This window comes from Nomascus leucogenys, chromosome 18 (assembly GCF_006542625.1).
Source record: "Nomascus leucogenys isolate Asia chromosome 18, Asia_NLE_v1, whole genome shotgun sequence".
NCBI lineage: Eukaryota > Metazoa > Chordata > Mammalia > Primates > Hylobatidae > Nomascus > Nomascus leucogenys.
The window spans coordinates 22404447-22425601 of record NC_044398.1 but is presented as its reverse complement, the minus strand read 5'-3'; the positions used below and the strand labels follow the sequence as shown (position 1 = coordinate 22425601).

The following is a 21155-nucleotide window of genomic DNA, read 5'->3' as shown; positions in this document are numbered from 1 at the left end:
GATGGATTCTTACATAACATAGTTATGGGACTGACTAGCCCATCACCTTTCTCATATACAGTAACCTCATCACAGGATTATCGTAGTCACAGGTTCTGCCCACCTCAGGAGAGGGGATTACACAGGATATGTGGACCAGAGAGTGGGAATACTGGGCGGGGGGCACCTCAGAATTCTGCTCAGCACACCAGCCATCATTTTAGAAACCTACACCTTTGGTTTTATTAATCAAGGGCTTCTGAAGATAGGGACGTTTTAACTGATTTAAATTTTAGGGCTGGAAGATAACTTAAAAATCATTTTGTTTAAACCCTTACTTTGTTTTTTTGGTTTTTTTGTTTGTTTGGTTGGTTTTTTTGAGACAGAGTCTTGCTCTGTCACCTAGGCTAGAGTGCAGTAGCGTGATCTCTCAGCTCACTACAACCTCCGCCTCCTGGGTTCTAGTGATTCTCCTGTCTCAGCCTCCCAGGTAGCTGGGATTATAGGCACGTGCCACCACGCCCAGCTAATTTATATATTTTTAGTAGAGACAGGGTTTTACCATGTTGGCCAGGCTGGTCTTGAACTCCTGACCTCAGGTGATCTGCCCAGCTCAGCCTCCCAAAGTGTTGGGATTACAGACGTGAGCCACTGTGCCCGGCCTGCTTGTTTTTAACATTCATGAAGGGAAATGACTTGCTGAAATCACAGACCAGAAGTTCAGGTTCAGCGACTTCCACACCAGGGTTCTCATTAGTACCCTGGCACCTACTGCTGCTAGAAGGACCTAGAGAATTACATCGAGGACTCAATGATTTTATGTGATGCCAGAAAGTGGGGCAAATTCACAGCAAGAATGTAGGGAGAGCATCCCCCAGACAGCCAAGACATGGCAGGAAGGCAGGAGTGTCACAAAGACATGTAAGGAAGAGATTACAACAGGAAAAAAGCTCCTATTTTATAAATTAAAGTTTGTGGGAGGCAAGCTCTTGCACTTCAGTTCATCATTACATTTGGTAAAAACATTTATATGTGAAGAGGAGTGTTGGCCAGGATTCCATTCCTTTAAGACAGAGTCATCAACTTTTAAAGCAAAATTATTCATGATGTAGGCAAGGAAGCTCAAATTCTGAAATAAATGTTTGCTTTATGAGGCATTTTCTCTGAAGAGACCTGGTTTATTTTCCCAAATTTAAAGTCACTTAGCAATTCTAAAGATTGATTCTGGCTTATGATCACTTTGAATATATTATGATTTAGTAAAATTAGGTAAGTGCCTTAAGGAGGAGGAGAGCTGCTTTAGGGATTCATGATTACCATCATGAATTACATCACAAAGAGAAGAGATGGGGGTAGGATAAACTGTTAAAGCATCCACATAAATAGATAAGGAAAGACAAAATCAGCCAACATTACATCCCACTGAGAAAAAGATCAGAAAAAGAATGGTTACTAGAATTACATCAATATTGGGAAAGTGTAGAGAGGAGCATTTATTATAAGCATTGCTTCTTTGGGAGTTTCAAGGTTTACTACCTTGAGAAGCCTTGGAAGGTTTAATAAGACACTGTGGCTGGGCCCAGTGGCTCATAGCCTGTAATCCCAGCACTTTGGGAGGCCAAGGTGGGTGGTTCGCTTGAGCCCAGGAGTTCAAGACCAGCCTGGGCAACATGGTGAAACCTCGTCTCTACAAAAAAATACAAAAATTAGCCGGGCATGGTGGCGCTAGCCTGTAGTCCTAGCTACTTCCGAGGCTAACGTGGGAGGATCATTTGAGCCCAGGATGTTGAGGCTGTGGTGAGCCGTGCCCTCACTACTGCACTCCAGCCTGAGCAACAGAGCAAGACCCTGTCTCAATTTAAAAAAAAAAAAATTTTAATAAAAATTTTTAAAAATGCAAAAACTAGCCAGGCGTGGTAATCCACACCTGTATTCCCAGTTACTAGGGAGGCTGAGGTGGGAGGATCAGGAGCCCAGGAGGCAGACGTTGCAGTGAGCCATGATCTTCCCACAGCACTCTAGCCTGAGCAACAGAACCAAGACCCCGTCTCAAAAAAACAAATAAAAAAGACACTTGTAAAGGTGACTAGTTAGTCTTTAATTTCAACAAACGGAATTTAAATATATCAGTTGCTCTCAGTTTAGCCATCAGAGATTCAGACTCTGTTATAGCTGACCCCCACAGACCACAAAGGAAATAATTCTTTAAAGAGAAGGGGAAAAGGTACCTTCTTCTCAAGATTGAGATAAGAATAAATAAGGAACTGGTTAAATAAACAAGTAAATTATGATCCATCCTGTCAGTGGAATACTGTGCAGCTATTGAAGGAAGCTGCTCATGTCCATCTGGAATTATTTCTAAGATATGTTGTTAAGTGAGTAAAGCAAAACAATATTTAGTACACCACCATTTTGTGGGAAAAGGGAAGAAGTGAAGAGTACATATTTGATTTTCTATCTACAAAATATTTCTGGGGAAACTAGTGATATTGATTGTCTCTGAATGGCTGGGTGACTGGGATATAAGGTTGGGAGAGAGACTTCACCCCTTTTGTATCATTCAAATTTTGAAGCAGATGAATATATTAGCTAATCAAAAACATCTTTTTTTTTTTTTTTTGAGACAGGGTCTTGCTCTGTTGCCTAGGTTGGAGTACAGTTGTGCAGTCACAGCTCACTGCAGACTTGAACTCCTGGGCTCAGGTAATCCTCCCGCCTCAGTTTCCCAAGTAGCTAGGACTGCAGGAGCGCACCACCGTGCCCAACTAATGTTTTTTAAAATTTTTCGTAGAGATGGGGTCTTCCTCTATTGCCCAGGCTGGTCTCATTCTTGGCCTCCCAAACCACTAGGATTATAAGCATGAGCCACTGCACCTGTCCTAATTAAAAACAACTTTTAAAATAAAGCTAAGAGAATGAATATTTAAATAGTGTGAGAGGGAAAAGCAAGTTAATATTGGACGGAGTCTTGCTCTGTTGCCCAGGCTGGAGTGCAATAGCACGATCTTGGCTCACTGCAGCCTCCGCCTCCCGGGTTCAAGTGATTCCCTTGCCTCAGCCTCCTGAGTAGCTGGAATTACAGGTGTGTGCCACCACGCCTGGCTAATTTTTGTATTTTTAGTAGAGACAGGGTTTCGCCACGTTGGCCAGTCTGATCTTGAACTCCTAAGCTCAGGTGATCTGCCTGCCTTGGCCTCACAAAGTGCTGGGATTACAGGTGTGAGCCACCATGCTTGGCCTGTTTTAAAGACTTTCTTGCAAGGAGACTTGACTAGTCCTCTGTAAGATTTCTCCTAATGTACTTGCCCCCTGCACCTCCTGTTCTAACTCTCTAATCAGGCCTTAGCACTCCTTCCTGCTTTTAATACTGTATTCAAACAGAAACCCCCAACCCACATCACTCACTACCACACATGCGCGGTAGGTCTCTTTTCTCCTTTAGAATTCAGATACAGGCCGGGTGCGGTGGCTCACACCTGTAATCCCAGCACTTTGGGAGGTCTAGGTGGGTGGATCACCTGAGGTCAGGAGTTCGAGACCAGCCTGGCCAACATGGTGAAACCCTGTCTCTACTAAAAATAATAATAATAATAATTAGCCGGGCATGGTGGCAGGCACCTGTAATCCCAACTACTAGGGAGGCTGAGGCAGGAGGCTCACTTAAACCCAGGAGGCGAGGTTGCAATGAGCTGAGATCACACCACTGCACTCCAGCCTGGGCGACAGAGAAAGACTCCGTCTCAAAAAAACAGAATGAATTCAGATCCAAAATGTAACTCGTACCAAATACACACTATTCCATTATTTCCCATATGTGTGTATTAATATATCTGATATCTATCTCTTCTACGTGTTTCTCCATCTTAATGTGTGTGTGTGTGTGTGTGTGTGTGTGTGTGTGTGTGTGTGTGTGTGTGTCTATAGATGTATATATACACAGTCTCCTCCACTAAACTGTGATTGTCCCATGGGTGTGTCCGCTGAAATCACTGACTACCTAATGGTGCTTGCAGAAATGCTAGCCCTTTGTGGAAAAGATGTGATGGGGATTTTTAATAAACCCAGATACAATACTAGACAATGGCAATAAATCTTACTGCCAAGTTAGTTTGTACCAAATTAAGCGTGTAAGCCCATTGAAGCCATCATCTGGGATGATGCTCTCAGGCTCAGAAAACAGATCTTCTCCGTAGTGTGTCCTGGAAGTTAGGAGCTAGGACTAGCCAGCATCACCTCTGACAGTCAGGCAGCCTGAGTACACAGGGGGTCAACGGGCATAGGGCCTAAGAGCACCGTACAGAACAAGGAATTGTTATCATTTCCATTACTCGTAGACTGCATTGCTCTTGGTTCCTTAAATTGCTAGTTCTCCTAAATGTTGTCCTTTCCCCTCCCCTCACCCCGGAACCAGGTTAAAATGTGCATTTGTATTAACAAAAGATCATGGAAGGAGACACAAAAGACAGGACACATGCTCTTTGAGGAAATATCCTCCCCCTTGTTCCACCCAAAGCCATCTAGGGATGGACTTAAGAAAACAAGACATCTGCATCAGCCTTTCCAGGGCTGAAGCAGAACCATCTCCCCTCACTTAACCTTGGCCTCACCAGCCACCTTTTGATTTTCTCCACTGCAGTCCGGTAAGGCAGGAATAGTACATGGCCACACAGCTTAGAGACTGTCAGCCCAACTTGTCGTACCACCTTTCCAAACACCTTTGCATTAGGAAGAGGCAGGTAGCTCACAACTGGGTCATGCTGCCTAAAGCTGTATCTGTGCATCAGAGGCAGCTGTGGAGAAAAACTCCCAGGGCCACATTTGTTACATGTGCTTTTCATTGGATTGCTGTTGAATACACTTTTTAAGTTGTCCCTAAAATTGTCGGTATGAGTTCCTAGGGAATACTCAAGTGTCTTCCACTGTAGGGGGTAGTCAGATCCACGGCCAACCTATAATTAATGCTGGTGCCTCACAACTCCCAGTTATTCAATTATTCATCCCTCACCAAAACGACTTGAGTATTTCCCATGTGACTTTTCTTTAATCTAAACCCTTTCTCCTTAGGGTGACAGATTCATGGAGGAATTGATATTGTCCGTATATGGAAGGGATCGTGTGGACCCACTGTGTATAGGGAAAGGGCACCAGCCAAAATTTGAAACCCAGCTCTGTTACCATCTAGCATTGTGACCCTGGGCAAATTATTTAACTTCACATTTCCTCTGAGGTATCTTCCAGTTCTAAGATTCTCTGATTCCAAGTGGACATTTGGGCTCTCATCACTCCAGAGCTCTTCTGTTTAACTATTGTGGTGAATAGATTTATGTATGTAGTTTCTGATATTATATCACACAAACTCAGGGTTTCTTTTTACTGTTGAAACGGCCAGTCATGAATCATGCCGGAGAGTAAATTGGGGACCTGACACAACTCAGATTCTGCCTGGACTTTGCAAAAAGCCAGATGGTGCCAGATTTTTGAGTACCAGTTGAGCCCACTTCTACAAATTCTCTCCCATCCCAATCTAATAGGAATCACCCAATCGCACTTAAACCCATTGTTCAGGCAGCTGGGCCAGATTTGTACAAAAATACATAGTATTTAGAAAGCTAGGCCTTCGCTGGGGTGCCTTCATGCTCCCTGTAGACATCTTTCAGATTGGGAGCTGGAATCCCAACCATCAGTCAGCATCATCAAATAGGGAGGCCAGAATTCCAGTACCAACAACTGGTCTGCATAGAAAAGTCGAGATCTGGGAGGAAAACTTGTTCTGCTTGCTGTGATTATGACTTTGGATTCAGAGATATTGGAAGCAAATATGAATGAACCTCCTCTCAGGACCAGCTGTCAAGCACTTGGCTTGTAATCTGCCGTCATCCCACTCATCCCAGGTGCTCCTAGTTTGACAGCTCACCAGCTAGTTAAATGTTGGCTTCCAGTACGACTCTGACTCATACCCCAGGGGCCTATAATGAGGCTCTTGTACCAGGAAAGGGGACCCCAGCTAGGCTGTTTGCTGGCTAACATCCCAGTGGTTTGGGCTACAATAATTTAGCAGCTCTAGTTCTTCCTCCTATGGTAGGAAGGACACCAGAGCCCTCTCCATGTGAGATGGAACATAATCTATAACTTTCTGTGAAGAGATGGAATCTGTAATGAGGCATTCGTGCTGGCGGCTTCCAGAAGTCCCTATTCTACAACCACTTAATACCAATTTAATGAGCCTCTCACTAGAAATTGTCAAGAGCTCTCACTGACATCCTTGAGTATTATTTAATTAATGGTTTATTTACAGGAAAGGGCACCATCTTCATGGGGAGAAGATGAGTACTTGAAATATCAAGACAATTGCAGAAGGCTGTGCCCTGACAGAATGGAAGAACTGGGAAAGAGAAAAGGAAGTTAGAAGCTTAAGGTTGATGTGAAATGCAGAAAAAGGAATGGTTAACAGAAAGTGTTCATGTTTATCTAATACAGAACAGGTTCTGATCCCCTTCTCAGGACACATTTCTGTGGCAGTGAAGAGTAAAGCTGTAGGCAATCACAGTTTAAGTGCTTCCAGTTCCTTCTGATCTCATTCTGTTTTCACTGAGTCATCTTTTGAGGTTAATCTTCTGAGGTGAATGGAGTTTCCTTAGTAGCTTTCCTACTGAGAAGTATAATGACCAGCTGTCATCATTGTAGTTCTCTTAACAGTTACTATTCTTATTGCAAATTGGCCTGATTTCTGTTCCTTCTGTGGACAGTTTAGTTAGCAGGAATAAGTTCTTCTTGAGCCAAATCAAGTATCTAGATTTGTGAGGCTAAATTTCTAAACTCTAGAGCGCTACAGTCTTGTAGATTTCCCAACACACGTCTCATGAATATCCACCACAATATCTTATACTTCAGTCTTTTAGTACCAAGGAATGTTAATTTCTTCTTCACCGTTAACTCAGATCCTGGGAGAAAAGATGGTATATTTCCACCCCATCCTCACCCTCAGATTCTAGATGACACCAGTAAACCCTTCTTTGTGCTAGTAAGCCGCCTCAGCAGTTGTCTGGTGGCATCCCTCCACTTGAACGTGAGAAAATTAAATCTAAAGAGAGCAAGTGACTCCATCCGGGTCACACAGCATGTCGGTGGTGGGGCCAGAACTGGAGCCCAGGTCCCGTTACTCCAAGTGTTGTTTTCTACCGCATTACCTTGCTCCTCTGCATTGCTCCGGTGTTTGCATCTGCTGACATTGGGGGCACTGTGGTGATGTATTAATTAATTCTTGCATTGCTATAAAGAACTACCTGAGACTGGGTAATTTATAAAGAAAAGAGGCTTAATTGGCTCACAGTTCCACAGGCTGTAAAGGAAGCATGGCTGAGGAGGCCTCAGGAAACTTATAATCCTGGTGGAAGGCGAAGAGGAAGGAGGCACATCTCACGTGGCCAGAGCAGGAGGAAGAGAGAGAGGTGGGAGGTGCCACACACTTAAACAACCAGATCTCATGAGAACTCGCTCATTATCATGAGAACAGCAAGGGGGCAATCTGCCCCCATAATCCAGTAACCTCCTACCAGGCCCCTCCTCCAACACTGGGGATTACCATTTGTTTTTGGTTTTTCGGGGTTTTTTTGTTTTTGTTTTTGTTTTGTTTTTATGAGACGGAGTCTCGCTCTGTAACCGAGGCTGGAGTGCAGTGGCACAATCTTAGCTCACTGCAACCTCCATCTCCCAGGTTCAAGCGATTCTCATGTATCAGCCTCCTGAGTAGCTTGGACTATAGGTGCGCACTACCACGCCCAGCTAATTTTTGTATTTATTTTAGTAGAGACAGGGTTTCACCATGTTGGCCAGGCTGGTCTCGAACTCCTGACCTCAGGTGATCCACCTGCCTCGGCCTCCCAAAGTGCTGGGATTACAGGTGTGAGCCACCATGCCTGGCCTGGGAATTATAATTTGACATGAGATTTGGGTGGGGGCACAAATCTAAACCGTATCAGGTGAATATATAGAGGTGATAGAGGCAAAGTGAAAGATCAAATGCAAAAAAAATGACAAGATGGGCCGATAATAGGAACTGAAATTATAGGAATGCAATAAACAAGGCACAGTGGTTCTAGTTTAAGTTCACTTGGCTTCTGGATGAATCTAATGTGATGATTATAGAGAGCTCTTCATTACCAGCATAAATGGAAATTAATCCTTATCTGTCCCTCATATTTTACCTCGCTTAAGAATGTGTCCAGAAGCAATAACATGATTTATAAGTGTAGCTAGACCAGGTTTGAGGATAAATGAGAGAGAAGGCAGTGGAAATTGCCTAGTCCTTCCTGTCTTGTCTTTCATGAGAACCCAATTCTAACATAATTGCTAGTGTTTGACAGTAAATGTCAGGGAAAGAGAAAACAGCAAGAGAAAAGTGATTTTTTGCTAAGGTCTAAAAATATATATTTTTTAAAAGAAAGATATGCATCCTGGACTATTGGCCAGGCACACTGGGTGTGGTGGCTCACGCCTGTAATCCCAGCACTTTGAGAGGCTGAGGTGGGCAGATCACCTGAGGTCAGGAGTTCGAGACCACCCTGGCCAACATGGTGAAACCCCATCTCTACTAAAAATATAAAAATTAGCCAGGCATGGTGGCGGGCACCAGTAGTCCCAGCTACTTGGGAGGCTGAAGCAGGAGAATCATTTGAACCCAGAAGACAGCGGTTGCAGTGAGCCGAGATTGTGCCACTGCACTCCAGTCTGGTGGACAGAGTAAGACTCTGTCTCAAAAAAAAAAAAAAAAAAAGAAAGATATGCATCCTGAACTATTAAGACAAGGGCCAGTGCATATCCCAATGGGCTCAGTTGGAAGAAGTCTGGTGCAAAACCAGTAGGGAGGAGGGACAGAGCTGGGCAAGGAGGGCTCACTGTGCAGGCACTTAGCTGTCATTCAGCCACTGAGGCGTGAAGCCTTAGCGTACTCACATCACAGACAAGCCTCCTTATTCCCACCACCCATTTATATATTTCTATAAATATATGTACAATATATAAAAATATATATGGTATAAAATGTGCCATTATAACCATTTTTAAATATACAAGTCAGTGGAATTACATTAATTACATTCACAATGTTGTACAACCATCACTATTTTCAAAATTTTTCCATCACCCCAGACAGAAATTCTGTATACATAAAGCACTAACTCCCCATTCCCCTCAGCCCATGATAACCTCTAATCTACTTTCTGTCTATAAATTGAATATCAGGCACTTCTTATTTTTTGAGACAGTGTCTCACTCTGTTACACAGGCTGGAGTACAGTGGCGCCATCTCAGCTCACTGAAACCTCTGCCTCCTGGGCTCAAGCTATCCTCTCACCTCAGCCCCCCAAGTAGCTGGTGTGCACCACCATGCCAGGCTAATTTTTTGTAGAGACAGGGTTTCGCCATGTTGCCCAGGCTCGTCTCGAACTCCTAAGCTCAAGCAATCTGCCCCCATCGGCCTCCTAAGTGCTGGGATTATAGGCATGAGCTACAATGCCTGCTATAGGCATTCTTTTTTTTTTTTTTTTTTTTTGAGACGGAGTCATGCTCTTGTTGCCCAGGCTGGAGTGCAATGGCACAATCTCAGCTCACTGCATCCTCTGCCTCCCATGTTCAGGTGGTGATTCTTCTGCCTCGGCCTCCTGAGTAGCTGGGATTACAGGCACCTGCCACCATACCCAGCTAATTTTTTGTATTTTTGGTAGAGACAGGGTTTCACCATGTTGGCCAGACTGGTCTCGAACTCCTGACCTCAGGTGATCCGCCTGCCTGCGCCTCCCAAAGTGCTGGGATTACAGGTGTGAGCCACCACGCCTGGCCAGCCTAGGCATTCTTAATTAACTATATATACCTCCTAAAGTGTAGCAGCAGTAGAAAGGAACAGAACTTGAGGTGAAAAGCAGGGAGGTTATGAATAAAAACTCAATTATCATTTTCTTTTTTTTTTTTTGAAACGGAGTCTCACTCTCCCAGGCTGGAGAGCAGTGGCATGATCTCAGCTCACTGCAACCTCCACCTCTCGGGTTCAAGCAATTCTCTGCCTCAGCCTCCCGAGTAGCTGAGATTACAGGCACCTGCTACCATGCCCGGCTAATTTTTTGTATTTTTAGTAGAGACAGGGTTTCCCCATCTTGGCCAGGCTGGTCTTGAAGTCCTGGCCTCAGGTGATCCACCCTCCTTGGCCTCCCAAAGTGCTGGAATTACAGGCGTGAGCCACTGTGGCCAGCCTAACTTACCATTTTCTTAAATGTGACTTAAATGCAGTTGAAAACTTGTATTATGACTGAGTCGTTTTATCCCCTAAATCAGAGAAAGCAAAATGAAAGTCCCTCTGCTGTGCTAATGCACCTCTTTCTTTTTTCAGTGACCATGCAGCAGGTGGCCAGGACAGTGGCTAAAGTGGAGCTCTCAGACCACGTGTGTGATGTGGTGTTTGCGCTCTTTGACTGTGATGGTGAGTGGGGCCCTCTGGAGCCGGGAGGGGAAACAGCCTGGCTGCCCTTAGAGGCCCTGTGTATAATGGAGCCTTGCAGACAGCATCGGTGAACCAGCCCATCCTCTTCAAGCTACCCACCTTTCCCACATCAGCAGCTCAGCCCTTGGCATGATGATACTGAGAAATCGAACCCCTGGCCCTGGCTTCTGTTTTCCATTTCTTCTTCTTATAATTCCAATATGCCTATAGGCCTAAATTAATTTATAACCATAAGCATCGTCAAAATGGAAACAAAAATGTCAGACTCAACTTGCTACTTAGCAGATACAGAGTACTCAAGTATCTGAGTGTCTTTAGAAAGAAGACAGTACTGATCTCTCCACCACCCAGGGCACATTCCAGCCAGTCACATTTCATCTCCATAGCATTCCAGCTCCACACAGTGGTCTGTTGTGTCTGTGGCCACTCTGCTCTGTCATTTAGCCCATTCAAGAGATCTGGTTCTGGTTTGACCTTGGCATTACTTTTTAGGGATGGTAGCTGATATACTAATAACAACAATAACAATGGATGCTTACACTTTTTCAATGTTTACTATGAGTAAGTATTGAAAGTTAATCTGCTCATTTAATCTTCTGACCTAGCTATTGTTATTGACCACTTTTTACTGATGAGAAAGCTGAGACTCAGAGAGGTTAAGTAAATTTCCTAAGGTCACAAAGATAATAGTATTCAGGAGGCTGAGGCAGGCGGATTACCTGAGGTCAGGAGTTCAAGACCAGCCTGGCCAACATGGTGAAACCCCGTCTCTATTAAAAATACAAAAATTAGCCAGGCACAGTGGTGCGTGCCTGAAATCCCAGCTACTCAAGAGGCTGAGGCAAGAGAATCACTTGAACCCGGGAGGCAGCAGGGAGCAGAGATCATGCCACAACACTCCAGCCTGGGCAACAGAGCAAGACTCTATCTCAAAAAAAAAAAAAAAAGATAATAGTAGATGGCAAAAGCAGGATTTGAACTAAAACTGTACTGCCCCCTCTGTTTTATTTACTATATTACCACCCTCTCTTACCCCACAGCCAATATTTGTTGTTCATCATCCTCCAGAAAGCTGGGCTAATGGAATTCAAGAGCCTGCTCAAAAGCTCCAGCCTATGGACCTTCCCTTTTGGTGCCAGCATAACAATCACTTCTGGGCTTTTTTACTCCTTAACCTGGTTCCCTGAGCTTTTTAAGGGTAGTTGCAAGTCCTTTTCACCTTCCTACCCCCCATAGGACCTTGGATAGTACTTCTCACATAATAGGTGTTCATTAACTTGAATTATTTATGTTATTAAGTTGAACTTGAGTTGTTTAAATCTCTAGCCTTGGCCTGGTGTGGTAGCTCATACCTGTAATCCCAGCACTTTAGGAGGCTAAGGCAGGAAGACTGAGCCTAGGAGTTTGAGACCAGCCTGGGCAATATAGTAAGATCTCGTCTCTACAAAAAAATTTAAAAATTAGCCAGGCATGGTAGCACATGTGTGCCTGTAGTCCCAGCTACTCAGGAGGCTGAAGTGAGAGGATCACTTGAAGCTGGGAAGTCAAGGCTGCAGTGAGTCATGATCGCAACACTGCACTCCAGCCTGAGTGACAGAGTGAGACCCTGTCTCAAAAAATACAATTAAATAAATAAAATAAATCTCCAGCCTATACCCACAAAACCAAGGTTGAACTCAAAGGAAGCCCTAGGGCTAGGTTAAAGAGATGGCCTCACTCTCAGTTAGGGGCGGGTTTATTCTCTAGAGCTGCCCTGTCCACAGTATGATACAACCAAGGCACATGTGGCTATTAGCTACATTTAAATTTAAACTAGCTAGTGGCTACTGTATTGAATAGCACAAATATAAAACATTTCCCACATCGCAGAGAGTCCTAACGCACAGCACTGCTGTAGACATATATTAACTTTCTCCAGATTTTTCTTTTCACTTCAATCACTTCTAGGTGGTTTAAATTTTTTCCAAAAAAATTTTATTTGTATTATTTTTATAATTTTTGAAGCCAATATCCAAGAGCTGGTCTGTGAAGTAAATAAGGGAATAAATGCAACTAGCTTCTCAAGTCCCCTCTTTTCCCTAGAAGTCCTAGGAAATGATGTTTGATTTTCTAGCTTTTTAGAAAGAGGCTCTGTCAATATCTGCTTAAATCACCTTTGGAAAATTATTTAACATCTCTGAGATTTATTTTCCTAATCTAGAAAGAAAAAAGTATACTTAATAAAAAGCCGTTGTTATTTTTACCACTGCAAGATCTTAGGTCAAAATGCCAAAGGAAAGCCTGTAGAGTGGCTCACAACCGTAATCCCAGCAACTTGGGAGGCTGAGATGGGAAGATCGCTTGAGGCCAGGAGTTCAAGTCCAGCTTAGGCAACATAGCGAGATCCCATCTCTACAAAAAACAAGTTTAGCCAAGGTGTGGTAGTGTGGGCATGTAGTTCTAGCTACTGGAAAGCTGAGGTGTGAGGATCACTTGAGCCCAGAAGTTTGAGACTGTAGTGAGGTATGATCCTAGCGCTGCACTCCAGCTTGGGCAACAGAGCAAGACCTCATCTCAAAAAAAAAAAAAAAAAAAAAAAGAACAAACAAAATTAAGTGCCAGGGGATGGAGAATTCGATTTTCAAATAGACTTCTTCATCACAGATTTTAGAATTGAACTCACAAATCACACATGCATGCCAATAACAGAGTTATAGACCTGGTTCATAGTAACAAAATCCACTCATAGTGGTCATGTGGTCATCTCTGTCCTTACGGAAGCAGAAGGTAAACCCATAGTAGTTTGAATGAAGTGACTTCATATTTTTTCATTTTCAAGCTTCTTTTTCTCTTTTTTTTCTTTTTTTTTTTTTTTTGAGGCTCACTCTTGTTGCCCACGCTGGAGTGCCACAGCAACAGCACGATCTTGGTTCACTGCACCCTCTGCCTCCTGGGGTCAAGCTCTTGTTGCCCAGGCTGGAGTGCAATGGCATGATCTCGGCTCACTGCAATCTCCACCTCCTGGGTTCAAGCGATTCTCCTGCCTCAGCCTCGCGAGTAGCTGGGATTACAGGTGCCCACCACTACGCCCAGCTAATTTTGTTTTTGTATTTTTAGTAGACACAGGGTTTCACCCTGTTGGCCAGGCTGGTCTTGAACTCCTGACCTCAGGTGATCCACCTGCCTCAGCCTCCCAAAGTGCTGGGATTACACGTGTGAGCCACCGCACTTGGCCTCAAGCTTCTTTTTATACAAAGTGTAAGAATCCTGTTTAGAACTTTCTGTTCTCTTAATGACATTTTTTTTTAATTTGTTTTTGTTTTTTTAGAGAGAGGTCTCACTATGTTTTCTAGGCTGGCCTCAAACTCCTGACTCAAGTAGTCCTCCCTTCTTGGCCTCCCAAAATGGTGGGGTTACAGGCATGAGCCACCGCACCTGCTCTGTCACCTGGCAGGAGGTGGTGCGATCATAGCTCACTGTAACCTCAAACTCCTGAGTTCAAGTGATCCCCTCACCTCAACCTCTCGAGTAGCTTCGGAGGCACATGCCACCACACCCAGCTAATTTTTTTTTTATTTTTTTTTAGAGAAGGGGTCTTGCTATGTTGCCCAGGCTCGTCTCAAACTTCTGGCCTAAAGCTGTCCTCTTGCTTTGGCCTCCTGAGTTGCTGAGATTACAAGCATGAGCCACCACACCTGGCCTACATTTCTTTTTTCTTTTCTTTTTTTTTTTTTTTTTTGAGACAGCATCTTGCTCTGTTGCCCAGGCTGGAGTGTGGGGGCACAATGTTGGCTCACTGCAACTCCCGCCTTTCAGACTCAAGCAATTCTCCCACTTCAGCCTCCCGAGTAGCTGGGACTACAGGCACCTGCCACCACGCCCAGCTATTTTTTTTGTATTTTTAGTACAGACGGGGTTTCACTGTGTTAGCCAGGATGGTCTCGATCTCCTGACCTCATGATCCACCCGTCTCGGCCTCCCAAAGTGCTGGGATTATAGGCGTGAGCCACTGCACCCAGCCCAAGCAAGGCTATTTTTTAACTTTTTATTATATTGCAATATAATATACATATGGAAAAGTACGATTTTTTTTTTTTTGAGACAGAATCTCACTCTGTCACCCAGGCTGGAGTGCAGTGACGCCGTCTCTGCTCACTGCAACCTCCACCTCCCAGATTCAAATGATTCTCATGCCTAAAGTACAAATATCTTAAGTGTACAGCTTGGTAAATTTTCAAAAAGCTGAACACACTTGTATAACCAGCATTATTTAGAAACATCACATTACCAGGACCACAGAGCCCCACTTGGTACCTCCAGTCACTTCCTTCCCCAAGAGTCACCACTTTTCTGACTTCTGGTAACACAGTTTTACCTTTGTACTTTATATAAATAAGCCAAGGGTTTTTTTATTTTGGTTTTGGGTTTTGTTTTGTTGGGTTTGGTTTTGGGTTTTGTCTTGCTGTGGGGGTTTCCTGTCTCTGAGGATGCCCATACTCTCTTCAGCCAGAAAACATGAGCCAGTTTAGGTTTTTGGTACTCTACAGAAGTAAACCATTTATTCTTTCTTTCCACACTCTTCCCAGACCAATCATGAGTAGAGGTAGGTTTTTGGGTTTCCTGCTATCTTATCACCACCAGTAATGGGTGTCATTCTTTTAATCAGCAGGCCCCCGGGTGTCTTGCAAAGGGTGACTATACTTCTGCTATTACAGTGGTTACTGTTCTGCGTGGCTTGGGTGGTTTCTAATTAAAACAGATGCTCTCAGCCAGGCGCAATGTCTCACGCCTGTAATCTCAGCACTTTGGGAGGCCAAGGCAGGCGGATCACGAGGTCAGGAGATTGAGACCATCCTGGCTAACACGGTGAAACCCATCTCTACTAAAAATACAAAAAAAATTAGCCGGGCATGATGGCAGGCGCCTGTGGTCCCAGCTACTTGGGAGGCTGAGGCAGGAGAATGGCATGAACCTGGGAGGCGGTACTTGCAGTGATCCGATATCGTACCACTGCACTCCAGCCTGGGTGACAGAGCGAGACTCCATCTCAAAATATATATATATATATATATATATATATATATATACAAAAATTAGCCAGGCATGGTGGCACGCGCCTCTAGTCGCAGCTACTCGGGAGGCTGAGGCAGGAAAACCGCTTGAACCTGGGAGGCGGAGGTTGCAGTGAGCTGAGATCGCGCCACTGCACTCCAGCCTGGGCAACAGAGCAAGACTCTGTCTCAGAACAAACAAACAACAACAACAACAACAAAAACAGATGCTCTCCAAAGTTTCTTCCAGCCTTCTGACACTGAAGAGGGTGGCTTGGGAAACCATGAGAAAATGGGCTCGATCCAAAGCCAAAGTCTGATTTTGGTTTTCACCACGAAACCCCCTCACCATCTCTCCATTACAGCAGAAAGACTATTGCAGCAGTCTCCTAACTGACCCCCATATTCCAGGTGTGCCGCCTTCCAGTCCATCCTCACACAGCCAGCCAGAAAAATCTGTCCAAAATGGAAATCTGCCTACTTCTTACTACCCTGCTTCCAGTTTTTTTTCTGATTTTCCATTGCCTGGAAGAGAAAGTGCCAGCCCTTTAGGAGCAATACAGACCCTGGGGGACCTGTCTCCTGCCCACCTCTTTTTTTTTTTTTTTTTTTTCCAAGAGACATGGTCTCACTGTGTCACCCAGGCTGGAGTGCAGTAATCATCATAGCACACTGCAGCCTTGAGCTCCTGGTGACTGCTGCAATCACCGAGTGTTAATCAAGCGATCTTCCTGCCTTAGCCTCCCAAGTAGCTGGGACTACAGGTGTCCACCACCATGCCCAGTTAATTTGAAAAAAATTTTTAGAGACTGGGTCTCGCTATGTTGTCTAGGCTGGTCTTAAACTCTTGACCTCAAGAGATCCTCCTGCCTCAGCCTCCAAAGTAGCTAGGAAATCAAGCACAAGCCACCACACTCAGCTCCCTGCCTTCCTCCTTAGTTTACTTCCCATACACCTGCTTCTTTAGTGTCCAGCAATACCTAACTGCCTACTTGCAGTTCCGTGGCAGCCACGCTGTATCCTGCCTGTACCCATGCTTATGCCACTTCTCCTCCCTGGAATGCCTCCCCCATCTCCCCTTAACTTGGCCAATTGCTGCTAATCCTGTGAGATTCTACTCAGGAGTCACTTCCAGGAAGCCTTTACTATCTGTACTTGCATTACCCTCAGCCAGGGTGGGAGATTCTTCCACTGTGCCCCCATAGCATCCTCCGTTTACCCCACACTGTGGTATAATAATTTGTCTCTCCTACAACCTGGGAGTATTTCAAGGGACAAAGCACAAAGCTCATTTATCTCCTTGTTCTAAACACTTGGCACAAGACCTGGCATATACTGTATTTTCATTCACCTTTTGTCACACTACACTGAACTGTCACTGAGTTGCAGTCGGAAATATCGAGGAAGGAATAAACTAATGAATTCTAAGATAAGAGAATTGAGTTTGGCTGTTGAGAATGTCTGGGCTTTGGAATCCACTTTGTGTGGACAATGGAATTTTCTCAGTGGCATTGTTCCAAGGCCAACACTTATCCCTGTTGTGTTTGCCTCTTCCTCTAGGCAATGGCGAGCTGAGCAATAAGGAATTTGTTTCCATCATGAAGCAACGGCTGATGAGAGGCCTGGAAAAGCCCAAAGACATGGGTTTCACTCGCCTCATGCAGGCCATGTGGAAATGTGCACAGGAAACTGCCTGGGACTTCGCTTTACCCAAACAGTAACCCCACACTGCAAGAGGGGACCTCTCCACCCCCAGTACCCCAGACCCCCTCCGCAGAGTCTCGGCAGAGCCCTTTGTGCTGCTGCTTCTGGAAGTAGTCTCCCTTCCTCCCGGGACGACCTCAGGACTCTGTCGGTTTCCTGTCTTTACCCTTCCCCGTCCCCGTGTTCTGCTGGGCTCTGATTCTGCCCAATGAGTATCCCCATAGGTTCTCAAAAACATGAACAAGTCTGAAAAGCTCAGATATTTGTCAGCCTCAACAGCACTACCCATTCAAGCATCCTGTGGATAAAGAATGCTGGGAACCATCCACACACCTGCCAACCCTGGGAAGCATCCAGTTCTCAAATCGTTTTTGCTATGGATTTATATTAACAAGAACATTCCGTGACTTCCCTCGTGCTGGTATTTTAAAGCCACAAGTAGGGAAGATATCTAGCAGGCAGAAAGAAGTCTGTGATGATAAATAATGGTGAGGATGACCTAGGCACCCTACACTAGTGTGAGAAGCCTGTGCCCCAGGAAGGATCTGTGTTAGTCCCTGGGATGGCTCCGAGGCCTGCTCTAGGAAGGCAGTGTGCTCAGTGGGAACACAGCAAGATTCAGAATTTAAAGTAGTTGCTTCATGGCTCTGTGCACTCCCTTTTCTTCCTCGCAGCCTCCCTAAGATGACTCCAGTGTGACCCTGTGCTTAGTGAGCAATAGTGTTTGAGCTCATGTTCCCTGCCAGTGCCATTTCCCCTCCAGGATGGGCCTCTAAAGCTGAGGCCTGGCTCAGAGCCTGTTTGCCCTCTGTCTTAAACAATTGTAAAATATCACTTTAATTATAACCATTTGCAATAAACATCCCCAAAGTTCCCTGTCTCCTTTATTTTAGGGTCCTCTAGGCCCTTTTCATTTCATGTCCCCACTGGGTTTGGGGATCTTGCTGGAAGCAGACCTGTTTTCTTTCTACCAGAGTCTGGTTCTTTCTGATGAAGAACAACTTTAGGCACAGACAAAAAGTGAGCTTTTGGAGGTTAGTGGTGGCATTGTCCCCACACAGTTTGGTTAGCATTTCATTCTGGGCCAAGGTACGCAGTCCTTGCTTATTCATGCCCCACAGTAAAGAACTAAGATGGGGAGTATGTGAGGAATCATTTAGTATGGTGGACCTAAGTTGTGTGGGGTGTTTTGTTTTTGCTTTTGTTTTGAGACAGGGTCTCTCTCTGCAACCCAGGCTGGAATGCAGTGGCACAATCCTGGCTCACCACAACCTCTGCCTCCCAGGCTCAAGCCATCCTCCCACCTCGGCCTCCTGAGTAGCTGGGACTATAGGTGCACACCACCACACCTGGCTAATTTTCGTATTGTTTGTAGAGACAGAGTTTTGCCACGTTGCCCTACGCATTTCACCATGAGGACCTAAGTTTTAAGAACCATAACGACCGGCTGGGCACAGTGGCTCACGCCTGTAATCCCAGCACTTGGGGAGGCTGAGGCTGGCAGATCACGAGGTCAGGAGTTTAAGACCAGCCCGACCAAGATGGTGAAACCCTGTCTCTACTAAAAAGCCGGGCATGGTGGCATGTGCCTGTAATCCCAGCTACTCAGGAGGCTGACGCAGGAGAATCACTTGGACCTGGGAGGCGGAGGTTGCAATGAGCCGAGATCGCACCATTGCACTCCAGCCTGGCGACAGAGCGAGACTCTGTCTCAAAAAAAAAAAAAAAAAAAAGAAGCATAACAACCAGTGTTGTATGGTGGACCCAATTTTGCCACTAACTCAGTGTGGTCTTGAGCAAGTCATTTCCCACCTGTTTCCTCATCTATAAAATGACAGCTAGGGATGGGCTAAAGGAGCCTTGAGGTTTCTTCCAAGTCCCAAAGCCTCTGCTTCAGCTCTCCTCCAGAATGCCTGCAGCCCCCAGAACCTCCAGGTAATGCTTCCTGGCATGTCTCCTTGGCATGGCCAACATCATAGAACCACCACACCAAAAACTCGGCCCTTCCTGTGAGGCGGCAGCTCTGAATGTGTTAGTAGGGAGTGCTTGTCAGCCAGAGAAGAACAGAGGCCTGGCTCTGCACCTGTGGCTCCACTGGGAAGGTACTAACCCCAGCATTTACAGAGCAGTTTAAGAACCTCCTTTTTTTTTTTTTTTTTTTTCTTTTTTTTTGAGACAGAGTCTTGCTCACTCTGTTACCAAGGCACGATCTTGACTCACTCACTGCAACCTCCGCCTCCTAAATTCAAGTGATTCTCCTGCCTCGGCCTCCTGAGTAGCTAGGATTACAGGTATGCACCACCACACCCGGCTAACTTTTGTATTTTTAGGAGAGGTGGGGTTTCACCATGTTGGCCAAGCTGGTCTCAAAACTCCTGACCTCAAGTGTTCTGCCCACCTCGGCCTCCCAAAGTGCTGGGATTACAGGCGTGAGCCACCACACCAGGCCACAACCTCACTTTTAACATCCTTTCTGGGATATTAGATTATCTCTCAAAGGGGCTGGCCACTCTCCTACCTTACCTATCTGCCACCTTTTCCCTCTTAGGGTGTCCCTGGTATCAAAGCAAAGGCTTTGCTCTTCTCATTGCTCCAGGCCTGGGGCATAAGCAAAATGTGAGCTTTTCTTAAATTTGTCCCAGAATCCTAAAATCACTCTTTCCTTTGACCCTCCTTTCTCCAGCCTGAAAGAGGAGTCTCATTCACGGCCTTTGTGGGACATTCATTTCCCTACAAGAGATCTGCTGATTGGCCTGGGTTTGCTAAAGCTGAAAGCTGGAGCATGGCAGGAGAGGGTCAGGCTCTCACATGCAACATCTTGAAACCCAGGGTCAAGGGTGCCTATCACAGGTACGTGGAATTCCAAACGAACTCCACCAGCTCCTAGGAGTGCCTGAGGAAGCAGAGGGTGGTCCAAGTGCTCAAGAAGATGTGACAGCCGCACTTTGGCACAATAGGTTAAATGTGCAGGTGAGAGGTACAAGCTAAGTCACCCAGAAGAGACCAAGGTCCCCCAAGGAAAAAGTCCTCGGGCAAGGTGACATGTGAGCAGCCGGAGACGACTTTAGTAGGCAGAGTTTTTGATGAGCTGGGGAGCATATGGGAACACACACGATTGATTTTTGCTTCGCTTGTTATTCAGATTGTTGCTTCTAACCTAGATAGAATAAGCCTCCCCTCCTCCAAGACTCAGCTCATCCAGCATGGTGGCTCACATCTGTAATCCCAGCACTATAGGAGGCTGAGGTGGGAGGATCGCTTGAGCCCAGGAGTTTGAGCCCAGGAGTTCGAGGCGACACAGCGAAATCCCATCTCTACAAAAAATTATAAAAATTAGCCAAGTGTGGTGGCACACACTTGTAGTCCCAGCGGCTGAGGTGGGAGGATCACTTGAGCCTGGAGGCGGAAGTTGCAGTGAGCCGAAATCACACCACTGCACTCCAGCCTGGGTGACAGAGTGAGACCCTGTCTCAAAAACAAAGAATGTGTATACACAATCTTTAAGTGCCCCGCCTAGTTTTAGTTCTGGCTAGAGCATATGCTCTATAACCCTGTTGGACTCTAAGGCAAAGGAGAGGTCCAGGCAATGACTGCATCCAGGCAAAGAAGCAGGCACGGCAGCTTGGGAGCCAGGAGTCAGGCCCGGCGGCGAGGGCATCCGACTGCAAGCCTTAGCAGGGCCCAAGCAGGGTTATGTGCCCTCTCAAGAAACAGAACAGGAAGGAGGAGGAGACAGAGTCTGGTTTAGCTTTCAGGCTTCAAGTGCCACCTGCTGGCAAGAAGGCTCAGTGCAAGGACTCATTGGCCTAGAGCCAGGGAAGGGGAGGCTGCGCCAGTCCAGCCTAGTAGACCCAGCCCTACTCCAGAGAATAGGCCTCCCCAAGGACCTGAGTCGCATGGAGTGGAGTGGAATGAACAGCCAGAGACGGACCATAACCATAAAGAGTGAC

General features: G+C 45.6%; 1 protein-coding gene across 5 annotated transcripts in view; it reads left to right on the top strand.

Annotated features, from left to right (window-relative positions):
- MICU1 (mitochondrial calcium uptake 1) overlaps positions 1-18079 on the top strand; it is a 267394-nt gene extending 249315 nt beyond the window's left edge. For all 5 annotated transcript variants that reach the window (XM_003271232.2, XM_003271233.2, XM_030797820.1 and 2 more), the window contains 2 exons: positions 10361-10450; positions 17062-18079. In XM_003271232.2, coding sequence (XP_003271280.1) covers positions 10361-10450; positions 17062-17222 — 251 coding nt within the window. In that variant the 3' untranslated portion in view covers positions 17223-18079. The remainder of the gene's footprint in view (positions 1-10360; positions 10451-17061) is intronic.
- The last annotated feature ends 3076 nt before the right edge of the window (positions 18080-21155 follow it).